Below are 21,012 nucleotides of genomic sequence, written 5' to 3' on the forward strand. Positions count from 1 at the left end.
TAGAGAGTGGTTCATTTTTATAAGTAAGGAAAGGAAGGTTTAATGGATTTATTTAATTAATTAATTTATTATTATATCATATTATATCTATATTATATATATAGATATATATCTATATATTAGAGAGTGGTTCATTTTTATAAGTAAGGAAAGGAAGGTTTAATGGATTTATTTAATTAATTAATTCATTATTATATCATATTATATATATAGATATATATATCTATATATTAGAGAGTAGTTCATTTTTATAAGTAAGGAAAGGAAGGTTTAATGGATTTAATTAATTAATTTATTATTATATATTATATATGTATTAGATATATAGATATATATCTATATATTAGAGAGTAGTTCATTTTTATAAGTAAGGAAAGGTTTAATGGATTTATTTATTTATTATTATATATATATATATATATATATATATATATATTAGAGTAGTTCATTTTTATAAGTAAGGAAAGGACGGTTTAATGGATTTAATTAATTAATTAATTATTATATTGTATATAATATATATATATATATATATATATTAGAGAGTAGTTCATTTTTATAAGTAAGGAAAGGAAGGTTTAATGGATTTATTTATTTATTATTATATTACATATATATATTAGAGTAGTTCATTTTTATAAATAAGGAAAGGAAGGTTTAATGGATTTATTTATTTAATTAATTTTTTATTATATTATATCATATATATAGATATATATCTATATATTAGAGAGTAGTTCATTTTTATAAGTAAGGAAAGGAAGGTTTAATGGATTTATTTATTTATTATTATAATATATATATATATATATATATATTAGAGTGGTTCATTTTTATAAATAAGAAAAGGAAGGTTTAATGGATTTATTTATTTATTTATTATTATATTATATATATATATATCAGAGTGGTTCATTTTTATAAATAAGGAAAGGAAGGTTTAATGGATTTAATTAATTAATTTATTATTATATTATATATAGAGATATATATCTCTATATATTAGAGAGTAGTTCATTTTTATAAGTAAGGAAAGGAAGGTTTAATGGATTTATTTATTTCTTATTATATTATATATTATTATACATATATATTAGATATATAGATATATATAGAGAGAGTAGTTCATTTTTATAAGTAAGGAAAGGAAGGTTTAATGGATTTATTTATTCATTATTATATTATGTATTATTATACATATATATTAGATATATAGATATATATAGAGTAATTCATTTTTATAAATAAGGAAAGGAGGGTTCAATGGATTTATTTATTATATTAAGGAAGGTTTAATGGATTTATTTATCATTATATCATATTATATATTATTATACATATATATTAGATATATAGATATATAGAGTAATTCATTTTTATAGGTAAGGAAAGGACGGTTTAATGGATTTATTTATTATATTAAGGAAGGTTTAATGGATTTATTTATCATTATATCATATTATATATTATTATACATATATATTAGATATATAGATATATAGAGTAATTCATTTTTATAGGTAAGGAAAGGACGGTTTAATGGATTTATTTATTATATTAAGGAAGGTTTAATGGATTTATTTATTATTACATCATATTATATATTATTATACATATATATTAGATATATAGATATATATATAGAGAGTAATTCATTTTTATAAGTAAGGAAAGGACGGTTCAATGGATTTATTTATTATATTAAGGAAGGTTTAATGGATTTATTTATTATTATATCATATTATATATTACTATACATATATATTAGATATATAGATATATAGAGAGTAGTTCATTTTTATAAGTAAGGAAAGGATGGTTTAATGGATTTATTTATTATATAAAGGAAGGTTTAATGGATTTATTTATTATTATATCATATTATATATTACTATACATATATATTAGATATATAGATTTATATAGAGTAGTTCATTTTTATAAGTAAGGAAAGGACGGTTCAATGGATTTATTTATTATTACATCATATTATATATTATTATACATATATATTAGATATATAGATATATATAGAGTAATTCATTTTTATAAGTAAGGAAAGGACGGTTCAATGGATTTATTTATTATATTAAGGAAGGTTTAATGGATTTATTTATTATTACATCATATTATATATTACTATACATATATATTAGATATATAGATATATAGAGAGTAGTTCATTTTTATAAGTAAGGAAAGGACGGTTTAATGGATTTATTTAATTACTCATTATATGACATTATACATTATTCATGTATTATTATTTAATGAGAATTTAAGGGGTCCTCCCGAACAGATCTCGCCGGGGCAGGGCGGGGGGCAGGGCGGGGGCAGGGCAGGGCGGGGTAGGCAACATCAGTATCTGAAGCCCTTTTAATGGCCGGCAGGCGGCAGGAGCGATAGAATTCAAAAGGCTCGGATTTAAATCCTGCCTCACCGGCTTGGTGCGCGCCCTTGGGTAAGTCATTAGCACCCCTCCCCCCCCCCCCCATGCCTACTGACACAACAGGCTAACTTTGGGAACTTCAAGCCCTCTGTAAATGTCAGCTTTTCCAGTGCTAAGAAATAGCTGCGGGAAAGAGCCCCGTGTTCTTTCTTTCCTTTCCATCTCTTGCTCCACTTCTCCACAATACTTTTTATTAACAAGAAGTTACTCGGGGGTCCTCACCAAGCTTTTTTCTTTCTTTCCCGTGCCTCACCTTCTCCCTCCTCTCAACACTCACCTCCCTCCCTCTTTCCCGAAAAAAGAGGAAGACCTGGGCTCTACCTCAGCAAGAACGCTGGGCAGTTTGGCTTTCTGCAAGCCCTCCTTCCCTTACTCTTCCGTCTTCTAAAAAGGAAGGAGCGCTTCAGCTCTCCTGCGGGAGTTAGCGTGGAGTGATGGACAGGAGCTCGCGCTTTGACGGCGTCCGAGGGGCGGGGCGGAGCGGGGCGCGCAGGACTGTCGGGCCTCCGGTGTCGGGCCGTCCGGTAGGGGCCGCTGTAGGCTCCGAGCGAGGCTCGCCGGCGCAGGCGTGCCGCTCTTGCCGTGCGTGCAGGCCGGCGGGGCGTGGAGGGGAGGCCGAGTCATATGACCGCTCTCTCGGCTTCCTGGCTCCGGCCGCCGCCGCCGCCGCCGCCGCCTCTGCGTGTTTGCCCGTCTGTGTCCCCGTCTCCGTCCCCGTCCGCGTCGCTTCCCGGGGCCGGCCGAGCCGTTGGCGTGCGGGGTCCGTGTCGCTCGCGTGGAAGCCGCCCGCCCCCGCCATCATGCTGGCGCTCATCTCCCGGCTCCTGGACTGGTTCCGCTCGCTCTTCTGGAAGGAGGAGATGGAGCTGACGTTGGTGGGGCTGCAGTACTCGGGCAAGACCACCTTCGTCAATGTCATCGCGGTGAGTGTCCCGCCGGGCCCCCCGGAGGGACGGATGCAGGGCGCGCCCCTCCTCCCCCTCCCCGCTCGGCCAGGCCGGTAGAAACTCCCGGCTCCCACGCCCGGCGCGTAGTAGACGCTTCCTCCGTGGGGATGGTTACGGGGGGAGGGGCGGGGAGGAGGGGGGAGGGGGGGCTCTCCCATTCCCTTTAATCCTCGTCTTCTCTCACTTAACTCCGGGGGCCGTTGTTCTCCTCGGGCCTGTGGGAGCGGCGGTCCGGCTCGGCATTTATTAAGCGCCCAGCGTGAGCCGTGCGGCCGCTGGGATGGGCAGGAGCTACAAAGAAAGGCAGAAGCCCGTCCACCGTCCGACGGGGGGGCAGGGCGGGGGCGCCTGCCAGCCTGGCCAACTACTGAGTACCTATACGGCGGGCAGTGTGGTCAGTTGGGTAACTAACCGGGAGTCGGGAGGGCTTTTATCCGGACCTTGAAGGGAGCCGGGAGGACAGCAGTCCCAGCCGAAGGTGGAGGGAAAACCAGGAACAATACTGAGTCAGTTTGAGAGCATTGGGGGAACCCCGTGAGTTTAAAGGCCTCGAATCTCTGGATTATTTGTCAAAAGGAGGGAGATAACACGAATTCTGCCAAGTTCTTATCTACAGAAATAGGACTGTGGCCAGTTTGTTGGAGGAATATATAGGTGCTGACCTGACGGAGGAGATGTGCGTGTGGGGGCGGGGCTGACTGTGGCTCCGCTGGTTTCGGGGGGCTCCTCAGAGAGAGTCCTGGGGGGGGCTGCTGAGTGTTGATTCTATGTCTGCTGTAAAGTTTATGTTTGGGAGGGAGAGGTAGAGCGGGGCTGAAAGGAGAAAGACGTAGAAACGTGTGTCTTCTTGTAGGGCTGGGAAGCTAGGGTCCTGGCCTTACGGCGGCCGGGAGATCGGTGGCACCTTTCAGCTGGCTTTAGAAATGTCTCCTTTTGACAGAAGGCAAGCTGCTCAACTGGTTTGGCCACAGGAATGAATCAGTAGTTCCTCTCCCGTGTTGGGAAAGCTAAGTAACCTGTGACTCTTAATCATTCCAATCCATTGCCATGTTCCTGCAAGCACTGACACTTGGTACATTCAAATGTATAGCCTATGAAATTGAAGCCTAAGGAAATGCTTTAACACCCCAACATAGCAGCTCCTTTGAGGGAATCCCTATTTCCAGGAGTAATGCGCACGCTTTTTAGAAGCTATTTTAGAGTAATAGAAGTTACTTTTAAAATTTGGGATGATCACCACTGTTTATTGTACATATATATTTTAATGAATAAAGAAAGATGAGTAAACATTTAAGTTACTGAGCAGATAGTTGCACAAAATTTAAAATTAAAAGTGACTAAAAAAGTGCAGCATTAGGCCACATGAAAATAAATTAATCCCTTTTTGATTATTTTGATTATTCTAACTTTATTGTGATTGTAACATGACGATTGGAGGGTTTATTTTTTTTTTGGGGGGGGTAATTCTTGTTCTTTCAAAAAGATTCCTAATGGTTTGCAGAAAGGCATACTACTCAAGTGATAATTTTGTGCCAAAGAAGCTGATAATTTTGGGAATCTTAAGAAAGCTTTTTCACTTCTGAAAACTTTTTTTTTTTTTTTTTTTTTTAAATACTGCTGATATTCTCTAGCGGTGTTTCATATAAAAACAGGGCAATATTTGAAAAATATCCAATTTTGAAAAATCACTCCTTTTTCAGTTCTCAGCTGACTTTTTTTTTTTAAGCTGATTGATTGTCAGTTGTATTCTGCACTTTTGCAAAAGGCCTTTTACAATATTTCAGAACCTCTTGAAAGAAGTCAGAATTCTACAAGTAAAATTAATCAGATGAATGTCATCAGTCTTATACTGGATAATCTTTGGATATGAATGATGTTCATTATTGTGAGATAAATCTGGACTGTAACTTAGCTCATACTAATGTTTTTTTCTTTTTTAAAAAATTTTATTTTTTCACTTTTTATTTACAAGATATATGCATGGATAATTTTTCAGCATTCATAATTGCAAAACCTTTTTTCCAAATTTTCACCTCCTTCCCCCTACCTATTCTCTCCCCCAGATGGCAGGTTGACCAATACATGTTAAATATGTTAAAGTATAAGTCAAATACACTATAATGTTTTTTTCTAAAGAAAGAAGACCTTACTAAACTTCATGTTAAGTGTGAAATTTAATATCAAGAATTAATTTTAGAATTTGTATTTCAAATTCTTATTTGAAAAAGTATGTAGTTCTTCAGACACTTAAAAATAAACTTTAGGTATCTCTTATTTCTACTGTGGTTTTTTAAAAAAGTTTAATTTTTATACTTCAAACTTGAATGCAGATATTTAGACCACACTATGTCTTTAGTGAAAACTGAATGTTTATTCTAATTGATCATTCCCACATTAAATATTTGCCTCTCCCAAGACTTAAATGCTTTAGTTGAAGCTAATTGTCATTTGGAATCATTAGCTTCTGAAATTGCTTTTGGCCAAATCAAAATAATTTGTAATCTTTTTAACAAAAGTAATTTTTTTTTTTTTTTTTGGAAAGTTGAGATACTCATAATCCTTATTTTATTACTAATTTTAAAGGCAAGACCCCTTGGTAATCCAATGGAGTTTAGGGGCACCTTCCTCAAAATTTAAATGTTTTTTAAATGCATACAATAAAATATATAGGACTGTAGAGGGAAAGCAATTCTATTGAAATATACTTATTAAAAATTATTTAATGGACTTTAGATTAAAACCTCAGAATTAGAGAGATTCAGAACTTAGAAACTGAAATTCTCCTTCAAACAGAGAAGTCTTATTGATCTCTCAATTTCTTAATGAAGGTATTAAGAAATGAAAGACTCCCCAACTCAAAGACAATGCAAAATCTTATGTTTAAGCAGTTATTGCACAATAAATCATGTGCTCTGTTTAGGATGTGATCTGTGTGATGTATGTTGAGTAATCTCCATTTAATTAGAATTCTTCTGTTATTAGGACGTTTATGCAGTCCACATATTCCTTATGAGATGTGTGTTTTATGGAAAAGCCTTATGTACCCTAGAAATTTTATAAACTTCTATAAGTACTGATGTTGAGGTAATCTTGGCCAAAGGTTCCTGCTGAGATCTAAAGTGATTTTGTGTCTGACTTTCTGAGCTTAAACTGTCAAGATTTTTCTTACTTCATTGGCCTTCAAACACTCTTTACCAATTGATTTTGACAACTCATATAACATTTGTTTATGCTTTTGTGCTAAAGAGAAGCATATTGTGAGGTGTTAGGTAAATATAAAAACTAAATGGAGTAGAGAATTGCTTTCTAAACTATTGTTGTTCAGTTGTTTCAGCCATGTCTGACTCTTCATGATCCCATTTGGGGTTTTCTTGGCAAAAATACCGGAGTGGTTTGCCATTTCTTCTCCCACTCATTTTACAGAAACTGAGGCAGACAGCAATTTGCCCAGAATCACACAACTAGTGCCTGAGGCTGGAATTCAGACCACTCTTCCAGATTTGATGCTGTATCTACTATGTCATCTGGCTGCCCTCTAAATCCTTAGATTTAGATAAAATTGTTCATTACAGTCTCTGTAATATGATAAATCTAGATATTTCAGATCCTTTGATTAACAGTTAGTGAGAAGCCTAGAGAGACCAGAAGAGACTATGTAGTTACTATTAGAATATTATGGATAGAAACTTACTGAATGTATTGAGTTACTGTGTTACTTTTATATCCTCAAAGCAACAATTAATAATAGATTAAATATTTGCTCAATTTTTTGATAAAAAAGTGATTAAAAAAACAATTGTTAAAGGAAAATCCTTATTAAGTGACATGTACAGATTTAAAGATAAATAGTGAAATCTTTTGATGGAGTACTCTTCATCTACATAAGATGCAGTTGGCTTTTCTGAGAGGTTGAGGATGTTATTACTTTTGGGTATCCTGGAATCTGCTGTGAGAAGCTTGAAGGCTTTGAAACCCTCGGCCACAACTTGTCTTACTCTCATAGCAATTAGGGGAATATGTATAGAGCTGCAAGAGACCTTAGAAATCCTAGTGCAGGGATTCTTAACCTGGATCCAGGAACTTATATTTTCAATATTTTAATAATGGTTTAAATGAAGTTGATTTTCCTTGCATTACTATGTATTTGTTTTTTTATGCATTTAAAAACATATTTGGAAAGGTATCATTAGGCTTCATCAGACTTGCAGAGGAGAACTTTACATAAGAGCGGTTAAGAAGGCCTGGCCCAGTCCAACTCTTGTGATTATACACTTGGACAAGGAAAGGGATTTATTTATCCCAGCTGAGCTCAGGTTCTTTTCCAGCCTCTACTATGCTGCCCCTCAATGCTTTTTATGCACTTTTATTTTATTTCATTTTATAGTTCTTTTTGTTTATATGCCTATTTCCATGTAGAGTAGAAGGTCCTTAAAGATAAGGACTATGTCACTTATCTTCAAGCATCTTTCAGCATTACCTAGGAAATGTCGCAGTCTACTTTGGTATTGGGACTCCTGTGTGCCCCACTCTTGGAAGACTAAGGCAACAATTAAACAGCCCTCATCTCCAAGGGTCTTAGCTCAGTTTTATTCATCTACAGGCCTATCTTTTGTATTGACATACTCTTTAGTCTATAAGTGAAACCAAAGACAAATTAAAAAAAAAAAAAGGATTTTATTGTATTTAAAATTACTTTATAGCCTGTTGTACCTTCCTTATTGCCCAAAATCACATGGACCATCAAAAATCAAGTGGGCCATCCATTGAATTTCAGTTAAAAATTCCTGGCTTCTATTGGAAATAAAATTGGTATTTAGGAAATTTGGATATTTAAGGTGATCAGATTCTGTTGTTATAATGTTAGCCTAGAGTTGTCATTGTACATTTAGGGTAAAATTTGCTTATTTTTCTTGGAGAAAGCCCAGTAGCAGAGCAGTGAGTATTCTTGAATTTATTGACACTATCCCTTATCATCTCCCACCTTACCCTCAATTTCTTTGTTAAACTGGTAGGCAATCTGTGTAAATATGACTTAATCTTTCTAGGTTTTGTGATACTACATTAGCCTTAATTGGTTTTAAAATTATTAGTGGACTAGACTTTGCTAATTCTTCTTTCAGAACCCTAATGTTTATTCTCTGCACTACTTACCTGACTTCATATTGCTTGATGGATGCTGACTTATTTGGGTATTTACAATAAGGGCAATTACAATTTTTGATGAATTCTAAACAGTTTCACAAAGTAGACTTCATTTCTGAAAAATATTTGAGATTATTAAATTAATCATTTATTTACTATCTTTGGGTGATGCTATATGATGGTAATGCTGCAGTTCCATAATCTGTGAATGATTAAAGTGTGGATCATGGGAAGCAAAGAAACAAGCTGTAAAATGTTACCATTGAAGAATTGTACATCAGAAAAATTGTTGAAAGATATCTCAGAACTATACACCTTAAAAAGAGGGGGTGTCATGTATTGAGATGAAGCTTAATGTATAGAGAACCTGTGTGCTTCATGGGTGTTCCCACAAAATATAGAGGTGTAGAGGAAGACCACTCAGCTTCTGGGTGGATCTGCTATGGGGGGTTTAACAAAGGACCTGAAGAAGATGAGAAGACATAGATATATTGTAATCTGTACCCACATCAGTGTGATAAAAGAGCACTGAAGTAGTAGTTATTTTTAACTTGGGCTAGGTTATTACTTGACTGTTGCAAATAAATTATTATATTGGGACTGGAAACATAGTAAATAGAAAGTATTTCTCTTCTGAATTGAAAGAAAAAACATAGAATTGTGTACATAAGCATTTAGATTTAAATTATGCACTTTAGATGCTACTTCCCAAGGTATATTTGAACTTATTTTAAAATCTTGTTCTGGATTAAAGTTTTTAGGCTCGAGTTGTTTAGGTTTTAAATTAAAGTTTTTTAGTCATTTTCTTTAAGTAAAAACACAAGTACTCCATTTTGTTATGCTGTTAAGCTTACTCTGTTTCTTAAATTAGATATAGATGGCTCTTGTGTATGGATCTGATTTCAGCATTTGACTAACCTTTTTCAACAAGATGATATTCCCTTTGATGTCCTGCATTGGACAGATATTTTTGTTTTGTTTTTCAATTTAAAAATTGGTTTTTGTATACTTCTTAATGTATTATTTATTATTCATGTATTATTAAAAAAAATTACTATTTCTTGTTCTCCTTCCTTTTTTAATTAACTTCTGGAATTACCCAGATGCTAGATCTCTCTTTGCACTTGGAAGTTTTTCTTCACATAAAGGGATGAAAAATGTCTTTTAATACTGAGGAACCCAACTTAATTTCTGTACATTACAAAGTGTTTGGCAAAGATGATTTTGGCTAGCTGTTACTGAAGACTTTTTTTTTTTTTCCAGTTAAAGTAGAGTTGCTCTAAGCATGTAGGAATTTTTGTTTTGAGCCTCAAAATTTGAGCATGTGAAGATTCTATGAGAACATATATTTGGGAAATGTTGAACTATTATGAGAATAATTCAGATTGGTTACTCTTAAGAGTTTAGTTTTTTTTAAATGCATTTATCTTTTAGCTTTATGAATTGGATTATTTTTAATTCAGAAATTTCTAACCATGCATAAACTGGGTAATTTACAAGAGATAGACAAATTATATTTCAAGGCTGTGGTAGTAATTTGTGTATGGTGTGTAATTATACATTGAATTTGATTATCTTAGAGGACAAAATAAGACTTGATATACTTATTATTAGAAAATGTATAATTGCAGTAATAACATGTTTTTATGGATATTTTTTCCGAATTGAAGTAGGGAAGTTGAAAATTCTCATTCTAGTTGGAAAGATTTGAGAAAAGGGATTTAAACTCTAATCTGCCAACTTTATTTGAAAGTAATTGATAATTCAACTCATTAAGGCTTTATTAGTAATGACTTCACTTGGAGGATTTATACTCATTCTCATTTGGTATCCTTAGGAAGGAGAAACATCTTTGCTAGTAAAATCATTGATCACCAGAGTATCAATACTGTGTGATTTCAGACACTGGCCATGAAGTCATAGCTCTTTCAAAGGGAAGCTAAGATGAAGTAGAATTTGGTTAAATTTTCTATTTAACAAATGTTTTTGTGCCAGCAGTAGTATCCAGGGTAGACTTATTTTTTATCATTCATACAGAAAAAAGAGGAAGGCACTTGGAGGTGCCTACTTGTAGAATTTTTAGATTCTCCTGAGAAGTGGGCTTTTGTGTTTGTAATCTATATAACTCTTAATATGAGAATAATTTTTAGATTTTAGTGGGGGTAAAACCCCAACCACTTTAAAACAGTTATTTCATGGAATATTAAATAGATGTCAACAACTTTTGTATTTTTGTAGTCTTTGCGCTGAAGTTTTATTCTGGTAATGCCTGAGCATCCTGTATAGTGGGGTGTGGGTAATTGAAGGTGTGTGCTTCCAGAGCAGATGATGTGGCTGAGCTAGAATTCTGAATTTGTTGTCAGGGAATCAGTTTGGCCAAGGCTAGAGAGGCTTTCCATCAGAAAGATGATGGCTATTTTCAACAAAAGCAATTCATGGAGACAATTTACTAAGTTGTGGAGAGGATGAGACTTGCTTTAATGACAAGTTAACTACATAATCTCATATTTTTGAAGTATTGAAGATAAAGCTGTATTCATGGGAAAGTCACCAAAACCCCCTAGAGAGTCAGTTCTTCATCTGTAAAATAATACTTATAATACAAATGTCAGAGTGTAATTTATAAGATTTAAGTGAGATTTTGTGTGTATGTTTGTGTGTGTGTGAATATTGTTTTTACAAATCTTAAGTCACTGCAGAAATGTCTTTCATTTAACTACTGAGAAAACCTGTTTGCTAATACCATACAAAAATTGTCATACTGAAACTTATGAGACTCTTCAGGAGGCAGGAAATGTATTATACCTTTATATCTTCAGAAACTCTATCCCCTTGTCTCAGGCTCTTTAGTTAGTAGGGAGAAAAACTAGAATGTTTGTGAATTTGATATCTACTGACAGCATGAGTGCCTGTTATCCATCACCCTTTCTGTCTTAAATGTAATCTGTTGTCTGCTCTTGGAGTTTAAGTTCTGGATTAAGTTCTGTGATTATTGAGCTCTCTTTCAGTTAAAGCAAATTTGGTATTTGCATTGTGCCTTCACATATTGATATCATTTTTATCATTTAAAAATGGCATATTTTAGAAAAGAAATCGGGAAAGGTGAGCATTTCTAGCCCTTTAATGTTTGCTAAAAGCTTTTAAAATATGATCTCACCTGATCCTTATAACAATGATAGGAGTTCATTACCTCCATTTTATAAATGGGGAAAACTGAAGCAGACAGAGGGAAAGTGACTTTGCCAGTGTCACTTGTCTTAAAAATAAGTATTTGCTTGCCATATTAAAATCAGATCTTCCTGACTTCCTGTCCCATAGTTATATTTTTACTCACATGTCCCTGTTAGACCAACTCCTATCAGTACTTCTTTACCATCTTTTAACAGCATTATTGATCCTCAAAAGAGGGTCAGAGGGTAAGTGGATTTCATTTTCCATCCAGTGGCTTAAAAAAAACAGTTTATAATATGTGTATTTGTTGACCTAAAATGTTAATATGATGGATTATCAGTCACAGCTTTTGTTTCAAAATACAGGAAATGATTTATTTGAAATGTTTAGGGTTACATAAGGAAGTGAATTTATTGGAAGTCTGCAGAGGGGCAAGTGTCAATCAACAGAACAAACCCTGGTGTTAGTAGGTGTAACCACTGCAGGCTATGAAACTGGTAATCTAGCTATGTATTATTCTGGGCCCAAACTTCTCATTATTGGCACATGATGAGTGCTTGATAAACTAGACCATTTAGTTTACTATCCTAAAGGTTGGGTAACTCAAGAGTCCCCCTATAGGGAGAGTTTTTTTTTTTTTAATACCTCATGGAATGCCTGGTTGGAAAAATATTAACAGCTTTCTCCCCTGAGTTTTTTTTAAGTCTTAGATCTTTATATTTGATGTGTTACACTTCATGATATTCTTTCTACTCAGATTATAGCACTCATTACCTTACCATTTCAACCTAGTTAGCTGGAAGATTGTTGCACGATTGTTGCATGATCCCTAATTTCATTTCACTTCTGGTTTGTTTATGGTCTTCTCTGTAATTGCTTTTGGTTCTGTGGAGCTGCTCCCATTCTTTTCTTGTGCATCTTGTTGCTTACTACTCAAAAAGAACCAGCCCATGATATAATCAGTTACTGTAAAGCATTTGGTCTAACTCCCTTATAATTTTACCTTTTATTGGCTGTGACAATGTTGACAATGTTTCTTGAAAATTAACCTATCTACACATACATTGAGAGCTGAGTTTTGGTGACCTGATTCTGTGCACGGTTGTTAGAGGTGACAATTTGCCTTGCATTTGGTCTTAGAGGTCATCTGTCCACCAAGAACATTGACCTTAGTTTTAAGTGGTCACTTAGAGAAGAGAAGCTCAGAACTTGTGTTGGCATAATCTAGTTTTTAACATTTGATTCTCTGAATTACTAACCATAATGAATGTTATTTCATTCAGTTAAAAAAGTGGTTGTGATTATTTGTGGATTGTGTGCTGCATATTTTTTAATTTGTCTATTTGTACTTTCATTTGGCTTTTGATGGTATCTGTATATTCCAAGTCTAGTAAGGGTTATACTTACTCTTAAAAATCCGCATTTTCTACTTCAGTCTCATTAGTAAATTATCACATTTATGGCAATATAGCTTTTGAGGAATAAGGTGGGTTGGAAAGTGTGGATTTTTGTTTATATTGATAGTCAAATATTCTTTTTTTTTTTTTTTTAAATTAAATAACTTTTTATTGACAGAACCCATGCCAGGGTAATTTTTTACATTATCCCTTGCACTCACTTCTGTTCCGATTTTTCCCCTCCCTCCCTCCACCTTCTCCCCAAGATGGCAAGCATTCCTATACATGTTAAATAGATTACAGTAGATCTTGGATACAATATATGTGTGCAGAACCGAACAGTTTTCTTGTTGCTCAGGGAGAATTGAATTTAGAAGGTATAAATAACCTGGGAAGAAGAACAAAAATGCAAGCAGTTTACATTCATTTCCTAGTGTTCTTTCTTTGGGTGTAGCTGCTTCTGTTCATCCTTGATTAATTGAAACTAAGTTAGATCTTGTCTTTGTTGAAGAAATCCACTTCCTTCAGAATACATCCTCATACAGTATCGTTGTTGAGGTATATAATGATTTCCTGGTTCTGCTCATTTCGCTCAGCATCAGTTCATGTAAGTCTCGCCAATCCTCTCTGTATTCATCTTGCTGGTCATTTCTTACAGAACAATAATATTCCATAACATTCATATACCACAATTTACTCAACTATTCTCCAATTGATGGGCATCCATTCATTTTCCAGCTTCTGGCCACTACAAACAGGGCTGCCACAAACATTTTGGCACATATAGGTCCCTTTCCCTTTTTTAGTATCTCTTTGGGGTATAAGCCCAGTAGAGACACTGCTGGATCAAAGGGTATGCACAGTTTGATAACTTTTTGGGCATAGTTCCAAATTGCTCTCCAGAATGGCTGGATGTATTCACAATTCCACCAACAATGTGTCAGTGTCCCTGTTTTCCCGCATCCCCTCCAACATTCCGTGTTATCGTTCCCTGTCATTCTAGCCAATCTGACAGGTGTGTAGTGGTATTTCAGAGTTGTCTTAATTTTCATTTCTCTGATCAATAGTGATTTGGAACACTCTTTCATATGAGTAGTAATAGTTTTAATTTCATCATCTGAAAATTGTCTGTTCATATCCTTTGACCATTTATCAATTGGAGAATGGCTTGATTTCTTATAAATTAGAGTCAATTCTCTATATATTTTGGAAATGAGTCCTTTATCAGAACGTTTGACTGTAAAAATGTTTTCCCAGTTTATTGTTTCCCTTCTAATCTTGCCTGCATTAATTTTGTTTGTACAAAAACTTTTCAATTTGATATAATCAAAATTTTCAATTTTGTAGTCAATAGTGATCTCTAGTTCTTCTTTGGTCATAAATTCCTTCCTCTTCCACAGGTCTGAGAGGTAAACTATCCTATGCTCTTCCAATTTATTTATGATCTCATTCTTTATGCCTAGATCATGAACCCATTTTGACCTTATCTTGGTGTACGGTGTTAAGTGTGGGTCAATGCCTAGTTTCTGCCATACTAATTTCCAATTTTCCCAGCAATTTTTGTCAAATAATGCATTCTTATCCCCAAAACTGGGGTCTTTGGGTTTGTCAAAACACTAGATAATTAAAGTTATTGGCTGTTTTGTCCTTTGAACCTAACCTATTCCATTGATCAACTAGTCTATTTCTTAGCCAATACCAGATAGTTTTAGTAACCACTGCCTTATAATATAATTTTAGATCTGGTACAGCTAGGTCACCTTCATTTGATTTTTTTTTCCATTAATTCTTTTGAAATTCTTGACCTTTTATTTTTCCATATGAATTTTGTTGTTATTTTTTCTAGGTCATCAAAATAGTTTTTCGGAAGTCTGATTGGTATAGTGCTAAATAAATAGATTAGTTTAGGTAGTATTGTCATCTTTATTATATTTGCTCACCCAATCCAAGAGCATTTAATATTTTTCCAGTTAGTTAGATCAGGATAGTCAAATATTCTTAACCAGCTTTCTGGTTAGTAGAAGAACCGAGTAGAAGAAGGGCAACTGGATTTATGCTGAGATAATTTGTTAAAGTAATTCAAAAAGGAATGCAGTATTGACCTACTGACAATTCTTAATTATGATTCTCATTTAATAGCATAGTATAGTGTCTCTTCATTATATAAATAGAATTTGAACTTTCTCTGTAGGACCTTTTTCATTGAAAGGGCAAACTTTCCAGGTAAGGAAACTCCTGTCACCAATTTAAGTTTTAACTTTGAGCCTTAGAGAATTTGCTTTGTAATTTCCACTGAACACCCAGAGGTTACTTGATTTGCCCAGTCATATAACCAAGTATGTGCTGGAATGAGATTTAAACCCAGACCTTCTCAGCTCTGAGGCCTGTTCTTTTCCTCCTATTGCTAGGCTATTTCTCATTACGTGCCTTCTCATATATGTGTAAGAGTTTGTGCTCCCTTAGGTCACAACACCAATCCAAGACCCAAGTGATGCAGCCAAGTTAGTGATGAAAAAGACATTCTTGATATTTCATAAATTGCACTGAATTCTGATGAGGAGGGCAATTGAAATTTTCTGGAGAGACTGATGATGCAGATGAACAGGGAACTGACCCGACAAATTTGGATTTAAAACAAAAATGTACCAAGGATGAAGTCAAAGCAAGTAAAAGAAAATGAATCTTAAGGATGTGGCCCGTAAATGCTGTATCAGCAGTGCTGGATCTCAACGGGAGTCTTGGCTGGCACAGATGCTAAGGATCAACACAAAAGGATTTTTAAGGTGGTATTGTGAGAAGGATCAGAGTAGAGAGAGCTTTATCAATGGGTTGGTGATTACCAACAATAAAGAGAAGGTAGAATTGCTCTGATCTTGCTTCTGTTTTTTACCAAGGAGAATTATTTTTGTCCTGGACATAACTGCAAAGATTACTAACTGGGACTGATACTGAAAATGAGAAAGGAGAGATAATAAGAGCACAATTGACCACATGGTCACCTGACCCCAGGGACCCATAGCTTCAGGGACTAAAAGCCCTGAGCTGCTGATAATGATTACAACAAGGTTACAGAAAATAGGAGAGCTAATATGAGGATGTAGAAGAACAAATGTTGTCCCAGTCTTTAAACAGAGGGAGAGGGAGAGGGAAAGGGAAAGAGGAGAGAAAGGAAAGGAGGAGGGGAAGGGGGAGAGGGAGGGAAAAAAAAGGAGAGAGGACAGAGAGAGAATAGAGTTTGCAAACTATAAGCTAGTTAGGCTTTAATTCCAGGGAAAATCCTAGAATATATCATTAAAAAGATGATTGGCAAACATTTAGAAAAGGAAGCATAATTATTATGAAGAGCTACTGGCTTTGTCAAAAAGTGGTCAAACTAGACTAACCTCATTTCCTTTTTTAACAAGATTATTAAATTAGTAGCTGTGGAAAATCTGTGGAGTTGATATACATTTTAGCAAAGCATTGCTAAAGTATCTCAGTGTTTCTGTGGAGAAGACAGTGGTGTGGATATCAGTGGTTTCTGAACTTGAATTGTGTGTATATCAGTTAAAAGTTTTTGCAAATAGCACCAATATTATGTTCTACTTATTTATAATGATTTGCATATGCTATAATACATGATAAAACTTATAGAAAATAAATTAAAACAATTATATGGAAGTAATTGGAAGTGTACTGAGTCATAAAATTGTATGGTTAGACTTGTGCTTTAGGAAAATCACTTTGGCAATTCTGTGTAGAATGAGATTGGAGCAGAAAGTTACTTGATTCAGGAAGAGCAATTAGGAGGCTTTTACAATAATGCAAGTGAAAAGTAATGTGGTCTTGAGCTGGGGTAGCAACTTTGAGGAGAGAGGAGGTATGTATGTGAAAACTATTTGAAAGATAGAAATGACAACTGATTAGATATGTGCACTAAAGGAAAGTGAGGAATCAAGGGTAAAAAGTTACAAGCCTGACTGTCTGGAAGGATATTGGTATATTCATTTACTCATGTGAGTAAAAGGGAAGTTTGGAGGAGTGGTATTTGGGAAAAGAGAAAAGTAAGTAGTGTTATTTTGAGCTTATAGAGTTTGAGATTCCTTTGGCTCATTCAAAGACAACTAGATTACTAAATGGATGGAATATTGGACCTAGAGTCAGGAAGATCTAAATTCCAATACTGATTAGATACATGCTAGCTAGGTGAAACTGGGAAAGTTACTTGACTGACAGTTACTTCAGCTTCCTCATCTGTAAAATGGAGATTTGTTGTAAGGATCAAATGAGGTATTTTCCTCATTTGATCACTTAGCCTGGCATATGGGAGGAGCTTAATAAATGTTTTTCCATTCCCTCTCTTCTCCATCTTCTTTTCCTACATTGTTTGAAATGCCCATTAGGCAGTTTGTGATCTGAGGCTGGAATTCAGGAGAAAGATTAGTACTATATAGATACAGATATAGATATAGATCTGGAATGACCTCTAATGAGGTAATAATGAAACCAATCATATAATTATATAATTAAAATAAGCAAGAAAGTGAATTTACAATGAGAAAAAAGGAGGGCTCAGGATAGAAACTTGGGATCCATTCAAGTTAGGGGGCACAATATGGATGACCATGTAGCAAAGGGGTCTGACAGGGAGTGGTCAGACAAGAAAGGAAGATCAAAAGAGATCTAGAAAAGAGATGGCAAATATCCAAGAGGAAAGAATGATCATATGCTGCTGAGATGTAAAGAAATATGAAGATCTAGAAAAGGCAATCGGATTTGGCAATTAAAAAAAAAAGTTGGTAGCTTTGAAGAGAGCACTTTCATTTGTGGAAAGAGTCAGGAGTAAAGAGCATGTTGAGCTTTTGAGATATTGGAAGGATGGTGATTTCCTTAAGCAGAGAATTCCAGAACAGGGTTTTTTTTTGGGGGGGAAGGTAATACTAGAATTGCTACCTTTCTAATTTGCTCATTCTGTGCTACTTAGTCTCATTGAAAAATGAAAAAAAGCGTCATGTGATTGACTTCTTGACTACTGTACCCCAGAGCCTGCCACTACTGTGATCCAGGAGCAAATGTGGGGACATTGTGAGGTTGGGAGGGAAGGGAGTATAGAAATTTGCTTGGGTATTTGGCTAGAGGAGGTAGCTGGATCAAATTAACTGAATACCCTTCCTGCCTTAAAAGTCCAATCCAGTGAATCCACAGAAAACTGTAGTTGTGTTGGAAACAAATCTAAGGGTGAGTCATGACCTGTCTTCAAATCCTCTGAGTAATTCATCACCCATGGGTTAAGCAGCCTCTCCCTCCATTTTCCTTAGAGTCATTTCATGATCTCTACTTTGGAGACCACTGGGTTAAATAATTCATTTGGAAAGACTCAGAACTGATTGGATTGCTAGAATTGGAAAATAGTTGTAAATGAGTTGATACGAAAGTAGCAGGAGATTTCCTGCGCAATACCTAAGGAATTTGGACTTAGTCCTATATTGTTTAATATTTTTACCAATGATGTGAATATGTATATAGATGGGATATTTATCTAATTTGCTTGATAAAATTAATAAAAGCTTGACAAAATCCCAAAAGGACTTGGGAGTCTAGAATCTTTTAAGATGAAATTCAATAAGATAAATGTAAAGTCTTATTATGGGTTGAAAAAATCAAATCTACAACTGCATGATTAGTCATTATTTTGAAAAAGATCTGAATGTTAGTGAATTGTAAGCCCAACATATGATATTGAGCCAAAAAATTGCTAATTCACTTTGAAGCAGAAGTTCTAGGAATAGGGAGTTGATAGTCCCACTGTCCTCTCTCCTCAGCTGAGTTGTCTTTTTCAGGGTGCTATAGTTTAAATAGAACATTGACAAACCTAAGTGTCCAGAGGAAGGCATTCAGGGTGGTTACAGGCCTTGAATCCATGTCTTCTTGAGAACTGGTTGAAGAAACTGGGGCATATTTAGCCTGGAGAAGATAAGACCCTGAAAGACTGAGGGAGGGTAGTAGAGCTATATAGGGAAAATGGTTAACTGTCTTCAGGTATCGAAGAGCTCTGTGTAGGAGGGATTAATTGGTCTTGTTTTTTTAGGTTCCAGAGGTCAAAAATAGAAATAATAGAGAAAAATTTCAAAGAAATAAATTTTGGTTTGATGTCAGGAAAACAATCCTAATAATTATAGCTATCAAAAAGTAGCACCGAATTCTTGCACAAGTTGGTTCCTTCCTTTTTCTTGGATATCTTGCAGAGGCATCGTAACAAACCACTTTTGTCATGTGTCCTGTAATAACCTGGAGAGCTCCAGAGGGACTCTTTCAACTCCAACTTCCAAATTTTTTGATTTTGTAAAACATTTAATTTTTTTTTTTTTCCTGAGGCAATTAGCTTTCTTAGAGGCCTATCTCTCTCCTTGGTCCCAAGAGCTCCTGTTGCTAGTCCTTTGGTTCTGCCAGCTTCAGCCTCTAGCTCCCTCAGAATCTAAAGCCTCTAGCCGGCACAATGGTGGAATATTGAATGGATCTGACTCCTCCTCCGAGAGAGTGGGATTGTGGGTTCTCTCTGGATTTGTGGGAGCTCCTGGACTGAATCCTGACTTGTGAATCTCCTGAAGTGAATCCTAACTTGCCCAGGATCACACAGCTAGGATGTGTTAAGTGTCTGAGGTCAAATTTGAACTCAGGTCCTCCTGACTTCAGGGCTGGTGCTCTATCTACTGTGCCATCTAGGTGCCCCAACATTTAACAATTCTTAGAAAACAATTCTGTCCCTCAGTTTCTATCCCATACTACGCTTGTTGTTGTAATGCTAGCAAGTATGATTGTGTATGGCTGATGAGCAAATGCTACCTATGTAGTATCTTGAAGACACTATAATTTGGCATTTGATTACTGTCCAATGAATTAGTATTCCATGACTATCTATAGGTAGGCTATTAGTATGTGGAAAGTGATCTACTGTCAACTAATAAAACTGGACTTTTACTAGCAGAGATGTCAAGTTCCAATAAAAATGGAGGCCACTAAACTGTAAATAAGGGTTCTTCCCTGCAGACAGATTGCATATTGATTTTGGAAATCATATGTTTATATATTTATTTTTTCTTAATATGTTACATTAATATTATAAAAGAATTGGACAAAACTAATCTACAAAATATTATTACTATGAGGCAGTTTGTATTATTCTGTTTAATTTATAGTCATTATTATAATTATTATAGGAACAGCTAGGTGGCACAGTAGGTAGAGCACCCGAGTGGAGTTAGGAAGAACTGAATTGAATTATGGCCTCAGACCCTAGCTATATGACTCTGGCTGTCACTCTTTACTCTCTTTACTTTAGTTTCCTCATAATTAAAATGGGTATAATAATTGTACCTACATTTAAAGGTTATTGTGAGGATCAAATGAGATAATAATTTTAAAGTGCTTAGCACAGTGTCTGGTATACAATAAACTTGATGTAAATATTAGCTTATTGTTATTAGGCAATTTGTTTTTAGTATTTATGGGCATTTATATTTATTACATGCATACAAATCAAGTAGGAATTAGTTACTGGTGAAAAAAGAAACATACAGTTTTGTTTTATATCCAATAGATTCAAAGTTATTACAAATTATATCACTATAAGAACATGCAAAGTTAATTTAAGATTATTTGATAGAAACTTGGCAGCTTTTACCAGAAAGTTTTATCATTCAGTTTTCAAATACTATGTTTTTTTTAATTAAATGTAGTTTGTCAAATGCATGTAGATAATAAATGCTTATTTGATTGTCTTACTCATATGATATTTTAATATTCTTCAGGGATAAAAAATAACTGTCCCTTAGGTATATATCACCAAGCATATTGCTAAGGTTCTTGAAGAAGACATATACATTTCAACAATATGTCTTGACAAGTAAGAATAAAAATTTGGAATAAT

At 35.0% G+C, this 21,012-nt stretch overlaps 1 protein-coding gene across 1 annotated transcript in view; it reads left to right on the forward strand.

Annotated features, from left to right (window-relative positions):
* Positions 1 to 2,999: 2,999 nt before the first annotated feature.
* ARL8B (ADP ribosylation factor like GTPase 8B) overlaps positions 3,000 to 21,012 on the forward strand; it is a 45,227-nt gene continuing 27,214 nt past the window's right edge. Inside the window, exon 1 of the mRNA XM_031954344.1 lies at positions 3,000 to 3,372. Coding sequence (XP_031810204.1) covers positions 3,250 to 3,372 — 123 coding nt within the window. The 5' untranslated portion in view covers positions 3,000 to 3,249. The remainder of the gene's footprint in view (positions 3,373 to 21,012) is intronic.

This window comes from Sarcophilus harrisii, chromosome 1 (assembly GCF_902635505.1).
Source record: "Sarcophilus harrisii chromosome 1, mSarHar1.11, whole genome shotgun sequence".
Lineage (NCBI taxonomy): Eukaryota > Metazoa > Chordata > Mammalia > Dasyuromorphia > Dasyuridae > Sarcophilus > Sarcophilus harrisii.